Source organism: Agelaius tricolor, unplaced genomic scaffold, assembly GCF_023055355.1.
Source record: "Agelaius tricolor isolate 1412-34295 unplaced genomic scaffold, bAgeTri1.0.p SCAF_12, whole genome shotgun sequence".
In the NCBI taxonomy this organism is placed as follows: Eukaryota; Metazoa; Chordata; class Aves; order Passeriformes; family Icteridae; genus Agelaius; species Agelaius tricolor.
Genome location: NW_027269272.1, coordinates 22,887,831 through 22,903,371, shown reverse-complemented (window position 1 = coordinate 22,903,371; position 15,541 = coordinate 22,887,831). Strand labels below are relative to the sequence as shown.

Below are 15,541 nucleotides of genomic sequence, written 5' to 3'. Positions count from 1 at the left end.
AATCTATATAATATTTCAGTATTAGGTTATATGGACCTGAAACCGTGTTTCTACTTAATTCTCTAGGTGGCCCTCCAAAGCTTCCTTTTTATGAAGAACAAGCTCAAGAAAGAGGGAGTATTTTTCCAAGAGCTCTACAACAGTAACATTTGGACTAATAAATGAACTGTTTTATATGCACAGACGGTATTTGAATTTGGATATGAAAACAGTTATTCAATTCAGCTTGAATTGTACTGAAGTATTCACACTTCTTATGGAAGACTACAGAGGCCATTTAGTAGCTGGATCCTTTTAAAGAGTTGAATCTGTTTCATGTGCTCATTCCTAGCCTCTTGCCCCTCCATTAATCTACTCTGGACATTCTTTCTGGTATTAATATAATTCATTTCTTGAAAGCCTGGACATGTTTTTAATCAGAGCAGCTCCAAAGAGTATCAGGATAAGCAGCACATAACACATCACCATGGAATGAGCCACGCTCCCTATCAGGGACTTTCTAAACCCACTTGACAACCAGCACCAAGTTTGAAGAGTATTCCACAGATTATTTCTCTACAGATTCATTGCAAAATCACATTGCACAGAAACTAGAGGGATTCATCAAGTTAATTCCTCTTTGAATAAAATGGTGTGTTCTAGAGAAGCATGCAGTCTCATTTTGAACTTGCAGCTGAAGAAGAATCTGCTACAATCCGACAAGAGTCCTCAACACACTGTTAATTTATTTAAGAGCATCTTCTGCATTTCTGGTGTGGTTTGACTGATTGGAAGGTCTCTGTCTGAATCTGTCTTCCAAAGAGCGTGGTGTCATCTGCCAGACTCTCCTGGCACCCTGTGTTCTCACATCTTGCCAGATGAATTTCTCAGCGGGTTGTCAAGCCAAACTGTGCAGCACTTCTCATCAAACAGTATCTGCTAATGCAGAAAAGGTTTTATCTTGAATGGAGAAAGCAGATAGTAAGCAAGGAGAGATGCTTAAGGATACTATCTCTGGAGCTTGTGCTTTTATTGAGCATTTTGGTTTTTTTATCAAGTCATCTCACAACAGTCCTGATACCATTCAACAGCTGCTGGAAGTCATAGAGCAGAGACATTTTGGTGCTATTTTGTCTGTTTAGATAGGTTTTCCTTTGATATAGAACTATGTCATTATAAAGAAATTTGTGTTCTGTATTTTAATATTCTGTTAACCAGACTGAAAGATTTCAGAGTGCCTCTTCATACCTCTTTTTAGGTTAGGAGTTACAAAATCTGTGTAGTAACCACTTGATTCTGACTGTATCAAAAGTGCACTTAAGAAGGGCCATCAGGACCATGGTAGACACAGAGTATGGGCAGTTCCAGCTCTTGTGCTGACACTCCATTCCCCACCAGAACAAACTGCAGCTCTGCAAGAGCAGGGTTTTGTTTTGCAAGAGACAAAATGACAATAACTGATGGTAACTTGGGATTTTTGAAGTTTGTTGTTGTGGTTGGGTAAGTGATGAGTTGGTGAAGCAGGATCCAGGAGGTTGGATGGGAAGGTGAGGTAACAATTTTCCCCCATGGTTCATCCCAGGTCTTAAACAAATCTGCAGTCAATGACTGTCCAGGCCAAAGCAAGTGGTGCTTGCTCCCCTGGGAGTTTATTTCAAATTGTGATCTATGGGAGGCAATACAGTTTTAGGAGGTGTTTTCCAAGCTTCATGGAAGTCTTATTGTTGTTATTCATCACTTTGTAGGTATTGAAAGTAAATGTATTTGTGAATGTGTCAAAATTAATTAACGAACTGTGCTTTCAGCCAGAAAATCACTGGGGCTGATGCTGATCTCTTTTAATTTCTTCTGTAGAGCTCAATGAATGCCACTGGAAAGTTAATTCAATGTAAATGTGGCAAAATTATGGTCCCAGAAGTGTGTGACTCTCAGGAAGGAAGTGATATTTTAAATGTTCTTTTGGAGGTGTGATGGCCTGGGTCTGATCCTACAATTGTGTGAGTTTGGGGCAGTTTCACTGAACAGGAACCTGTAAGGTAAATCTCTTGTGAGACAATGAGATATAATCTTAGCAACTGCTGGAGAAGAGCAATTCAAGTTTAGCAGTTGACATATATTGATCTTAGCCCTGTATTTACTGCAGAGCCAAACTACAACAGAAGTGCAAGTGTCACACTGTACTTAAGATTTTTTTGTAGAATCGTTGAGTGAGTAAAGCTCTATAAAACCTCTGAAGATCTGAGCTTCCCTTTAAAGCCTGATCAACTTCAGAGCCAAATGGGTCAGAGTTTCATCATTAAAGTCAAATTTCAGAGATTCATCCCACCTAGTTTTGAATATCTCCAAGGAAGGAGATCCCACCACTTCTTTGAAGCTGTCCTAGTGGAGATTTCATTTTCTTCTTTTTTTTTTTTTTTTTTTTTCTGGTTTCTAATCAGAATTTCTTCAGTTTCATCTTTGGTCCACTGCTTTTCATCCTTTCAGAGTGGATCTCTGAGGAGCCTTTGGCTTCCTCTCCCCACAGCCCCCATGGGGTAGTTGGCCACAGCCTTGGTCTTCTCTTCTGAAGACATCCCATCCACTGGCCACATTCCACTACCTCAGACATTCCAGTTCCTTCCAGCTGCCCAGAGACTGCTGTGGTTACTCAGCACATAAAACCCTTTACACTGCTGTCAGACAGCAGAATATATCACATGTACTGTTCTTCTCTTATTTTTGTAGATTGATGTGTGATTCGAGCAGCTAATCAAAGGGGAAACCTTTCTCAAGCCATATTATTTACACCATGTATACTTGTTTACATTTTCCACAGTACCTTGATAATAGAATTGTAAATATGTAGTATAAGGAAATAAAAGATTTTTGTATTACGTGTTTTTAAAGGATGTCACTGTTTTAGGTACATGATGAAACACATATTTTAAGTGACTGATACTGAGCCTTTGCCAATGAATTAAGGGCCCAAGTAGATCTGCTTTGGGAAATATTTCAGCAAACTTTTTGTAAATCAAAAAATGCCACTTCATACAAACTACTCTATAGGCAATAGACTTTTTTATTCAAGATGCTTCATAGCTTCTTTATGTCATTACCTTGGGAAAAGAAGTTCACTTCAGTGCCATCAAACAGACCATTCTGATTTGTAGCTCTGCATGACTTTTTGTTCCTGAACAAAGTACAGTCATACAGGTAAAAATCAGAATTAAAGATTTCAAAAACGTTAAAAGAGGAATTTTAATTGGGATAGTTGGAATGTCTTATCTTGGTTTTTATTTTTTTCATAAGGCAGAGAAAATGTTTACAGGATTTTGTTTTCTAGAAGAGCCACAACTTTACATTATTAACTACTAATTAAGGAAGTTTACTTGCTTCCGATACTACTGTTCTGATTCTGCTCCTTACTACAGTTTAACAGATTTACCTAATTCTTTGCCTACAAAGTAGTCTTTATTAGACAGGATGGAATTTTTAATGGAAAACTGACTAAATCATCTTTTCCAGGGATTAATTTTGTGGCAAGTGCAGTTGCTACTAAATTAACACAACTCTGCTTATTTGCTTCATCAGATTCCAGTGAAAGAGTGTCAGGCTGATGCAGTCCTGAGCACAGCACTGGGGCTTGTTGAAAATGGAAGTGAAAAATTCAGTGAAAATGGGGTTTATAGTTAAATGGATGTCCATCTTCCTCTTGGTGAAGGCCTTTGCTGGCTCCCCCTTTCCCAGGAGGCTGAAGTTAATTACACTTTCTTGCAGAGAGAGCTCTGTGTATTCCTCTGTAGCACACTTGCACATGCAGATAACTCCTTTCAGAAAGACATTGGAATTATTTCAGCCATGCAGCTCCTGTGCCAAATCCCCCTCTCTTACCTTGTGTGCTCCAGATAACTTCAGCTGGAGTGGGAAGGAGTTGAGTGTAACTCAGTGGGCCCAGCAGAACCTCGCTCGCTGTGAATTCATGAAACCAGAACAACATGTTTTAAGTTAGACTTCACTAACACTATCCTCATAGGAAAACAATCAGAATTTAAAAAATTCCCCGCTTCCCCTGCCAAAAATTATTATTCTACTTTTATCCTTTTTATGTTGAAGAACCATAGCTATTAAAGTTTGCCCAGATTCCTTGCCAACCATATTATTTTGATTGGCTGCAGGTTTCTGTTTGTGTAAGTAATAACCAGCACAGTGTCAGGAGTTGCCAACGGGACAAACATGGAAATAATACCTTCATGTCCTTCCCAGAAGAGGCAAAGACACATTTGGGAGCCATCGTGGCTTCATTGTGCAGATCAGACAGTGACCCTGTTAGAATTTAGCTTCTTATCAGAGCAAACTAAAGCTCAGGAACAATCTTTGAGAGTGCTGGTGGAGCAAGAACCCTCCATCCTCCCATCCTTGCGTTAATATTTTTATATTTAGGATAAAAACCTTCTCAGCCCCCAGTTTTTGAAGGACTTTTCCTTCAGGTTGACCTGTGGCTGACTGAGCAGCTCCATGCATGGGCTGCAACTGTGCCCATTAATTCTTTTGCAAGGTCACAGCTTTAAATTCTGACACTGTGTAAAGCAATTTCCAGCAGTAAACACCAAATCTCAGCCTTGTAGAGCATAAATTGTTCGTTCTGTTCTTTTTATCGCTTTTGATAAGCACTTGCATAGCAATATTATGTCTCTGTGAATTTGTAATCCCTCTTCAAGAAATGTGTGGGATGTATCTCGGGTCTGTACTGTACTTTCTGTTGTAGATGTGTTGTAGTGAAAGGATGCTGGTTTTTTTTTATATAAACATGTCATTAAAACTTGGTCTTGATTTTCCTTCATTGCTAGTTTTGAAGCAACAGGCTTACATTGTGGATGAGATTTTATTCTACTGAACTAATTGACATTCAGAGCAAACAGGCTGAAATCACACCTGCTTTTGGTAGTTTGTGCAGAATAAATAATGGCCTGTGCCCAAGTGGGTTTGTATATGATCCCTGACCAGGGCAACCTGGCCAGTGACTGAGCCTGACAAATGGAGCTTTCTGGCACTCCAGAGTATTAGAAATATTCAAAACACAGCATAAATCTTGCTGGAAGAGGATGGTTGTGAAGTGTAACATTTTGGGAAGACTTGGGCACGGAGCACTTTGAAGGCATTTGAAACCACACACCTGCAGCCTCCCATCAGCCTGCTTGGGCACTTCCCAGAGCCCAGTTCTGCCAACAAATTGCCTGGTTCACCTTCAGGGTATTGTCTTCTCACATTGGCAGGAGCTGAAGGAACATGTGTGCCTGCTTAATGCCAAATAATGCAGTAAGAGTGTGCTGGTTAATTGGAAGTAGCAGGCTAAATTGAATTCAAAATGTGTAACAAAGGGGGAACGGTAGATCAAGCTGTCAGAGAAAAAGTGGGCAGCTCTGGCTTGCTGCTTTCTGGGAGAGCAGGCTTGGATTCCTTTTGAAACTTCAGGGCAAACATTTTGAATCGAGCTGTGTAATGCTGCAGGGTTCTGTCTTGCGTGATTTACTTCACTCTTCCTGCAGTTTTCAACAAGGAACAAAATAATTAAGTTCATTTGGTTTGTCATCTTTTTGACATATGTTCTAAAAATAATTGTATAATCCTTGCAATTTATCCAGTAATTTCTTTATTAGAAGCCATATTCATACTATTCTAAGAAGCTGTTGATGTTATCCTATAGTATCAACATATCATGTTGATTTTAACCTCTCAGATTGCTGTTAAAAGCTGATCAAAAACTAGACATGGAATATTAAAACAGAATATTCTCAACCTCTGCAGAGCTAGCATTGATCTGTGTTTTAAACCTTTAAAAAGCTGTGCCTCTGCAGCAGTTGAAGTGTTCATAAATCATGGACTGGTTTGGGTTGGAAGGGACCATTTATTTCCAACTAAATATGGGGCAGCCACAACTTCTCTGGGCACTCTTTACCAGTGTCTCACCACCCCCACAGTAAAGATTTTTTTTCTGATCTATGAGATATATGGGACCAAAGTGACCTTGTGACTGTGTCCAGGGAGCACTGTTCCATGGGATTGTCCCTCAGCACCTTCAGAAATCATCACCCCAATCTGCAGCCAGCACTGCTTATCTCTTCTTTTAGTCAGCACTAGAAGTTCACGGGGTGCTCATAGAATATTCTGTATGCACGCAATAAAAACAACCATCCAAACCCCATGAATGGTTTAAAAATTACTTAAAAGTGCTGTATGATAAGGCACTTCTTTGTTGATTCTTTCAAGCATGGTAGTTAAAAAAAACACAACTCAGTTGTGTTGTTTTATATATGAATAAAGATGTCAGCAAGTAGTCATCTAACTGTCCGTGCCATTTGGCAGTATCTAGCTTCCTTTTCAGTAATAGCCCAATAAATCTTTATCTTCTACTAAGCTGATGACAGCAAAACATCTTGAGAAGCTGCATGTGGTGTAGATATTATAGTTAATACTTAAATGCTTCATGCCATCGTCTACTGGGTGTTTTTTTCCCATCCAGATGTAACATCCTGATTTAAGGCATGTGCTCGCTTCTCCCTCTAGTGATTCCAAGAGCCTAATGATAACTAATTAATTCATTAAGGTCTGTTATCCAAGACCACCATGTTGGCCCACAGTAACTGAGATCCACCTGCTCAGGTGACCTCACTGACCTCCTGCCTAAAGGGGTGCAAAAGTTGCATCTTTGCCATTTGGAGGTTCTGTACTTTGCGTTTTCATTCTGCCTACAAGCCCTTGGTTCATGCAGAAATCCAGGGGTTGTCTCAGCTCTGTCCCCTGCTTTGGAGGTGGCCATGGAGGCTTCCCAGTGGGAGCAGCACTGTGAGCTGGGCTCAAGCTGGCTGGGGAAGTGGAGCCACATTTGGGCTGGAAACGCCCCATGTCCCACTGGTTCTGCCCTGTTCCCATTCAAACCAGCCTGGCATTTCTCTGTTACCAGGTAAGTCTTAAAGTGCCATAAATTATTTACAAAGTGACTTAATGAAAATTCTCTGATTTTTGCAGCTGGGGGAGGCCTTTTTTCAACCAGAAATCCAGTTTTTAAATTATTTATTTCTCTTCTAAGAACCACACTAAGATTTCTTGCTGTACATCATCATCAAAGAGCAAGATTGGTACAAGTAGAGACTGTGTGGTAATTCCTGCCTGTCCATTTGCTTTCTTTTCCCTTTTCCCTGACATTTCAGCTGTGGTAGCTGTTGTGGATCTTGGCCTTGCACTACCAGGCACAGGGGAAGGCTGCTCTTAATTATTACTTTACGCTAAGGGTAGGTATGAAATACAAAGCAGCAAATGGCATCACATTAAATAGGGGCTGTGTCCCTGGGTAATGAGGGCTGGGAATGCTGCAGGAGCAGCAGCCATGGATGGCATCACTCTGCTGGAGCCTTTTGTGGAGCCCTTCACCCTCTCAAAAGAGGTCTGAACAGGCAGCTTGAAAGACGATTAGAACTGCTCACGGTCATAGTTAGCGTGTTAAAATATTTTACAAGAACCAGTGAATTTGATCAGAAAATAGCTATTTTTGGCTGCCAATGTGGCAAAACCACTTAAAATACAAACTCAAGAATGTGTTGAAAGGAGTCAGTTTGCCAGCAGAGCTATTGTTGTAGCAAAGTCTCCCCTCTGATCCAACGGGAATCCTCTGCTCAAGTTTTATTACTTAAAAAGTTAATGTGGATGTCAAGCACCTGGAAATCTTTATGTCTTTGAAAAGAGCATTGGTAGGGGCTGCGTGGGTTTGGTTTCTTGTTGCAAACTCTTTTGCTGTGGAGTGTTAGCTGGGGATTTGATAGTTCAGTGTCACTGCTCTGATAACGTGCTCTCTACAAAGGATAACAAGATGTGTGATTTGGTGCAAAAGTATTTGAATTTGCAGTGGATTTTATCTCATTTTTTATTTCTAGCTTAAGGAAAAAAAAAAGAAGCCTTGCCTTTTTATGCATTTTTAAAAAATATGTGAAGAACCCCAACCACCACACAAAGGTCCTCTAGAGAGACAGGGCTGCCTCCTTTGAGAAAAATCCCAAAAATGCCTGTAAGCACGTGGGACAGGATGATTTCAGCAGTAGAAATCCATTTTGATGCATGTCTCAGTGAGGGCTTGTGCAAGCAGAAAGCCCCTGGACCCTTGAGGAGTTGGAGCAGGGATGGATCTGCAGCCTTTGTTATCTCGAGTACATAAATGGTGCTGCAGCATCACGTGCCAAGGCAGGAGGGATGTGAAAAGCATCATGACCAATAAATTAATGTTTTACTTTGAGTGGGCATGAAGGAGGATGTTGAAAACTGGGTTTCTTCCTGGGTTTCTGCTGCCAGCAAAACAAAGCCCCACACAAGAGGGTTTGAAGGTCTCTCTGGGAAAAAATGCCATTGCCAGCTCCACCAGAGCGCCTTGTCCAAGTTGCCCTGAAGGAATCTCTGCCAGAAATACCTGTTAACAATAAGGACCTGTTAATGTTTCACAATTATTTTCCCAAGTATTTAATTGCTGCACCAATCCCCAACAACAAGAAGGTGGCAGATATTAAATACACAATAACTGTGGAAACCTCTGGTCTGTCTGCATGTGCCAAGACCACGATACAGCTGCACATCTGCAGGTCTGGTGAGGACTCTGTGTGCCATCAAGATGAATAAAAAACTGGGGCTCTCTCAGCCATAGCTACAACTTTTCCAAAGAAAATCAACATGATTTTTGTCTTTTGTGGAAGGAAGCTAAACCACAAATTACTCATGGCAGGCACATCCCGACTTTTCTGCTCAGAGGCTGCTCTGGGGAATGAAGGAGAGCAGTGTTGGTGGCCAGTCAGGAGGGGTTGTTTGTAATTCCCCATCCCCACAAAGGGGTTGCTTTGTCACTGGCTTCAGATCAGATACAAACTCATTTTTTACCACAGGTGTGATCTTCCTGCCTCAAGGTGTATTTACAGAGCTCTTGCTTGGCTTCCCCATGTGGATGTCGAAGCTGATGAGGCTGACCTCTACAACTGACAAAACCTCACAAATTGCAGCTTCTCTGCCTGATACCAAGGCAACATTGCAGCTTATTTTGATAGTTTATCCTCCCCAAATGGGGAAACTGCAGCACTAGCACAACACCTTCAATATTTCTGCCTCACTCTGCAGGATCTTAAAGACAAGGCTGTGCCTTGATGGATGTCAGAAAGGGACGTTGGCTTTTGAAGTGGTACTGAGAGCCTGTCTTCATTCTTGAGCCTTGATGCACCTTTTCAGCTTGTAAATTTAGATATCTGCCTACATTTCATCTGCCTGATAGAGTTTAGGAGCTACTTGACAGCAGACCTTCCCAATTCCTGTCGGGCTGACCATTGATGTGGGTCCCACAGAGCAGCTCCTGTTGGGTGCAGCGCTGCTGGATTATCACTTGCTGGGACATCCATTGCTTGCAAAAGATATTCATGGACTGCCACAGCACAGACTGGTTCATTTTGCTTGGGTTTTACAGAGGAATAGGTGGATTCAAACCTGCTGGGAGTCAAGGGAGAGCTGGACTGGAGTTTCCTACACCCTGGTAAGAACTCCAGTCGCTGAGTGATTTGATAACCAGAACACTCCCTATGGCTATGTTCCCACAGGCTTACAAATATAGCTTGAAGTTTTGTTTATTTTTAACTGGAATGAGCATATTGGTAATTTGCACAGATTTTTTTTTGGCCTCCAAAAATGTTTGAGCAACTCAGTAGGTGGCACCCTTTCTATTCCTTTATTTTCCACCAAATGTCAAAAATAAGCTGGAGCTGGATCCTGTGAGCGTGTGTGTGTGTGAAACGAGTTCAGTAAAAATGTAAATGCATATTTGTCTCCTTAATTGAATATAGTATGTTGTGAAATCATTACGTCAGGGCACACTTGGGTTTATACAAACGCTTAAGTAAAGAAAATATATAAACCTAGATTGACTTGAACAATTTGAATGTGATAGCAGACATCTGTGTTCAATAACATCACTTTGGTAAGCGGTGTTTAATATTTCATGTCAAAGCGAGGAGAGTAATAGAACAGGGTATTTTCAGAATTCTTAGATTGCTGAAGTTTATGGCATGGCATAATATATAATCTGTCCTTTGTCAAGCTCACCAGAGAGAGCCCTACTGCAGCTGAAGACGTAAAGTGCTCTAATATATATGTTTCTAGATCTCTCCCTGCTTGAGGAATTAATCTTGGGAGGTGCTGAGTGCCCTGAAGTGCCAGTGAAGTCAGTGGGATTTGAAGTTTCTCACAGCTCAGAGAACAGGGATCCTTACAGGGGCTAATTACTCTGCTCCAGCCCCGGCCAGGAAAGCCCTTCAGAGCTCCTTAACTTTTAGTGTGTGAGGAGTCCTCTCAAAACTGGCACCAGGAATGCTGCTGGGACAGTGTCCAGAGGTCCAGCTCACTCCTCCGTCATCTGATAAAGTGAGAGCTGCTCCCCCAGCCTTGGGAATTTAAAATTTGGTGGTGAAGAGGTGAAAATGAGAGAGTTCCTTGCCCAGGGGCAGATCTGCAACTGAGGGCTGAGCCCAGAGTGCCCCAAAGCAGATCAGAGCATTATCTGCTGAATTTTGGGGGGTGGAGGAGGAGGAGGAGGAAAGGGGCACCCCCTCATTCCAAGTGAAGTCCATGCACAAGAACATCGCCAGCTCGGGGACTCTGTTTGGCTGCAGAAAGTTCAAAGGAAGAGAAACATTTTTAAGTATCTTCCAACTCTCTTATTAATGAGCAATTACACTGATGTTCTTGGATGAATTTCCACTGAGTAATTCATCTACAAACAAATCTTTCTTTTGTATTTCTCCTCCCCCCAAACCCCAGTCTTTTGTATTTCATTTTTAGGTGAAATTCTGTAGTGAAAGGGGCCAAAAGAAACATGCTTTCCTGAGTCTCATGCTGAATGTCTGTCTGGACAGTTTCATTTTAACTGCAGCTTGGGAAAAAAAAATGTAAACATGGTGTGAGTATCATTTTTAAGCTGAAACTGTTTTTCCCCCGTGTTCAAATAGCATTATAAATGTTTGCTCAAAAGAGGCATATTTATTCATCTAGCCTCTGAGAGAACACTGTGTGCATAGGTAGCAATAAAAATGTGTTAAGGGCTGAGAGAGATTCCCCTGGTAAATGGCTTTTCTCTTGACCTCCTCTTAAGCATCTTAGCGGGGCTGTGCTGCTGCCTCTCTGAGGAAGTATGTTTGCACTGGGGAGGAAGAATTTTTAAAGTTGCAGAGTGTTACAAACAGTGAGCAAATAACGGTGGGGGTTTGGATGTTTGGGGTTTTTTTTATAATGTTTGGAAAAAACTCTTATGGAAAAGACATGAGATGCAAAGCAGTCACACACATTGCAAGTTGTTCCCAACATGCTGTGTGATTTCTTGCAAGGAAGATGATCTATGCAGTTGTTATTCTCTAAATTTTATCTGACTAATTTATCAACTTTTTTTTTTTTTTGGTGTGACTATTCACCACTCTTGTGAATAGCTCTTTTATAGCTGAATCTGCCTGCATGGGTTGTTTAGTATGGAGAAAAAGAGGATCAGGGGGATCTTATCACTTTCTACAACTCCCTGACAGGAGGTTGAGCCCAGGTGGGGAGTGGCATTTTCTTCCAAGTAGTGAATGACATGGCCAGAGGAAATGGCTTCAGGTTGTGCCCAGGAGAGGTTTTGCTTGGATATAAGGGAAAACATCTCCTCTGAAAGGGTGGCCAGGCATTGGAAGAGGCTGTGCAGGGCGGTGGTGGAATCACCACACCAGGAATTGTTCAAATAACTTGTAAATGTGGTGCTTGGGGGCACAGCTTGTGGTGGGCATGGCAGTGCTGGGTTAATGGTTGGACTTGATGGTCTTACAGGGTTTTCCAGCCTAAATGATTCTCTGATTCTGTGCATGTTCAGATATAGATCAGACACTCAACATCATGTGTCTTCTCTGGCACATGAGGTTACTGTCCCCTGGTTACAAGCCCAAGTATTTTTGTGAGCAGAAAGGATTTCCAGTGACTCTTTCACATGAGACCGTGGAGTTGCTTTTCCCTGAGTTTGTTCATTCAAATGTTTGAGGAAAGGAAACACAAAATAAGGAGGGACCATAGCAGAAAGAGATTCATCAGGCTCTTTGTATGAACGAGGGCAAGGCTTCCCTGCTTTGCTCACCCAACTCCCTCTCCTACCCAATGAAATGTGCACTTGGCAGTTGTCAGACAGAATAACTCGATCCGCCACAGAAGCTGGAGATGGAAAACACCTGCTCAGACCATCCCTGCCCAGTGTAGAGCCATTTCCCTGCAGGACATGGGTCATCCCTAAATCCTGCAGCTGACATGCAACACACACCCTCAACTGGCAACATCCTGTCCAGAGCTGCACCTCATAAATCAGGCCCAGTAAATCAGCAAGGAAGAGCAGTCACCAGCGCTGTATCTCCCTTCCACATGGTTTCCTTACATTCTGGGGAATCAGTGACATGTCAGAAATTATTCTCTTACCCAAGCACTGACCAGTATCTCCACAGTGCCGTATCTTGCCAAGCAGGAACATAAGCAAACACTCAGGTCTGCACCGGGGACTTGAGCAATCTCCCTGCATGGCCAAAATTCCTCCCAGCTGTTTATGTGTCCTTCGCGGGGTCGCTGCTGCTGTTATCGATAGCTGATGTTGTTGCTGCTGCAGCACTGAGTCATTTTATCATTCCTGGGTGGGAGGATGAGTTTAACGATGAATCTGTGCATATTTGTCACCATGGGAGCCTCCAGATCGCCGTGTTCCTATGGAAACCTGGCCCTGGTTTAGCTGAACTGGCCCCGTCGTGGGTGCTGTGCACTCAGAACGGGATAAAAACGCTGGCGCTGGGCTCCTCTTGGAAATCTGCCCCCAAATGTATGGATGTTTGTTTATTTTTGCATTTAAGAGATCTAGAAAACTGCACCAAGATGCAAAATAGCACGGAAGAAACAGTCTTTGCAAAGAGTAATCCCCACTGATTGGCACAAAGCAGGTATGTATTCTTTCCATAAATTTGGGGTAAGATTAAATTACAAGAGGCCTAAAAGGAAAGATTAAAAAAAAAAAAAAAAGCCTAACTTGGCCAAGATTGTTAGTTTAGAATATATGTAGTGCCAAAACAATACACATTGCACAATTTCACCACACATACCCATTTCTTAACCCATTCTGGCTTCATCAAACTCAACAGAAATTGGTGACTCCAGTGGACTGCAATGGACTTCACACTGGACTGTGGCAGCTGATGTCCTGCTCCTGGTTATGGCCTGTTGACCTCAATCAGGCAATATTGGACATTGTAGGGTTATTTCTGCCATACCTGGTGAGTATTTTGAGATTCCTTAGGTACTGATCAGAAATGGTGCCCCCTCCCCTCTGCTAGCTGTGCGTTGGAAGCAAGCTCTGCTGAAAGGCTGCTGCTTCACTTTCTGAAAATCCCAGTGTTACTCTGTGTGCCTTGCCAGGCCTCGAGACGAAGTTTTTCCATGTTCTGTTGAGATATCTGTAACATATGGTGACATTTTCAAATCCTCACCATGCTGGAGAGTCCGTGCTGTAATGTCACTGCCACGTCGCAGGGATGCTGGGGAAATGGCTGGCGGAGCAAACACTAAATCGCATTGGCCAAGTTTTAACAAGTTATCACAGTGGCCCTGGGAAAACTTCAGCCGTGTGGTTCTGTGAAGACTTTGAGGTATTGTAATTAAACGACTGCTGTGCTTTTACCTCCCATAAAAAGCTTTGCCTCCTATAAAAGGTTTTTAGCTTGACGATGCATCAGGCAGAGCTCCTGCCCAGTGTCTGCCTTATTTTGCTGCTGGGGCTGTGCAAGCAACACAGCTCCAGTGCCAGCACCCCAACCCAACCGTGTCTGGCTGGAAGGGCCCCGAAACACCAGCCCTGCCTCCCATTTGGTCACGAGGGAGACAGTGGCAGTAATTTTCTGGCTGATGAACGTGCCAGGCGAGATGGGAAGGGCATGAAAAGATTCAGATTGCCATGAGTGAGAAGCAACACAACATCCATATTGCGTCTCTTGTTCTTGGCATTGCAACAATGCATAGTTTTCTGTTGTCTCTGGAACCACTCAGGCCTGTAATGAATGGAGTACCAGTGATTGGAAACGGTCCTTTTAAGCGGATGTTTCCATTAATTTGCTTTCCTCCTTAAACCTTACAATGTTTTTTTCTCAAGTGTCGGCAGAAGGGCTGAAGCATCTCTTGATCTTGCAGACTGTGTGTCCATGTGGACCAGTGCAGGCACTACATGGAATTTCCAACACAATATTCACTTGTTCTCTGAGCTCTCAATGTTTTGATTAGTTCATTTCACTGGTACTAAAAAGGGAGAACATCCAAGGTCTAAATTTTTAAAGGTGATTGCAGACAGCAATTCTGTGCACAAACATGGTATATGTACAGCTGATTTTCAGAAAAGCTGAGGTTATCTCCTTCTCCATGACTTCAGGCAAAGTTGTGGTAGTTTGATGTCTCCAAAGAACTGAAAAAAATAATGGTCACCCTTTAAAATATCAGTCAAATGTTTAGAATTGATTAGGACACTTCAATTAAAGAAAATCTTTAGAAAATTATTTGTCAATGCCACAACCTGTGAAAAATCAGATGAATTTAGTCCATCCCTTACACTGTCTCCCCTTCTTACTCTGTGATTTACCCAAATCATAAGAACTCTGCTGGTTTAAACATCCCAGTGGTCAGGAGAGCTCATGTATGTGACAACAGGGATTACAATCTTCAGAACGTGTCTGAGCAGCTATTGAGTCTTGAATTTCCCACACCCCAAGGCCCAAATTCCAGGATATTAGTAAGATAGAAAAAGCTGTCAGGCACCTATCTTGTCCTATTGGAGAAAAAAAGGTGGAAAAAATGAGAGAGAAAGGGAGAGGAAAAAGCCCTTGGCTTCATCCTAGTGTGGAACTTTTTCCCATCTCAATTTAGCTAAAAAAAAGAGCCAAGACTAACAGCCAATCCTTAGCAACATAGGGACCCCATTCAGAAAACTGTTTAATCCCATGCTTAAGTGTACCTATGGATATGGGTTCTGTTCAAACTTGCATGTTTTGCTGGATTTGGATGGATTTAGATGGAAACTTGAAGATCTGGAGAAGTAACTCTGTATTGGGATGGTTGGTGAGCCCCTGGCACAGCCTGCCCAGAGAAGCTGTGGCTGCCCCATCCCTGGGGATGTTGGACAGGGCTTGGAGCAATCTGGGGTAGTAGAAGGTGTCCCTGCCTATGGTGGGGGGTTGGAATGAGATGGTCTTTAAAGGCCCCCCTGCCACTCAAACCACTGCAGGATTCTGTGATAAAAGAGGGATATCCTGGCTGTGCTTTGTTGTTGCACCACTTCAGAAGAGAAGCCCCACGTTCCCATGCTCCCAGACGTGCTGGACGTGTTTTGATGAGCTCACAGAAATGTGGGGTTGGCTGGGACCTGGGAGGTCACTCAGCCAAGCTGCTGCACTGGGGCCAAGACCATCCCTGACGTGTGTTTGCCTGCAGTTATTGCAAACCCCTTCCCAAGGGGCTCGCTGACTCCCCT

The 15,541-nt window shown here is 42.6% G+C and overlaps 1 protein-coding gene across 7 annotated transcripts in view; it reads left to right on the top strand.

The window, feature by feature from the left end:
• Nucleotides 1-4,798, top strand: part of LOC139595129 (multiple epidermal growth factor-like domains protein 6) — a 189,986-nt gene extending 185,188 nt beyond the window's left edge. For all 7 annotated transcript variants that reach the window (XM_071438113.1, XM_071438112.1, XM_071438114.1 and 4 more), the window contains one exon: nt 67-4,798. In XM_071438113.1, the coding sequence (XP_071294214.1) occupies nt 67-146 (80 nt within the window). In that variant the 3' untranslated portion in view covers nt 147-4,798. The remainder of the gene's footprint in view (nt 1-66) is intronic.
• The last annotated feature ends 10,743 nt before the right edge of the window (nt 4,799-15,541 follow it).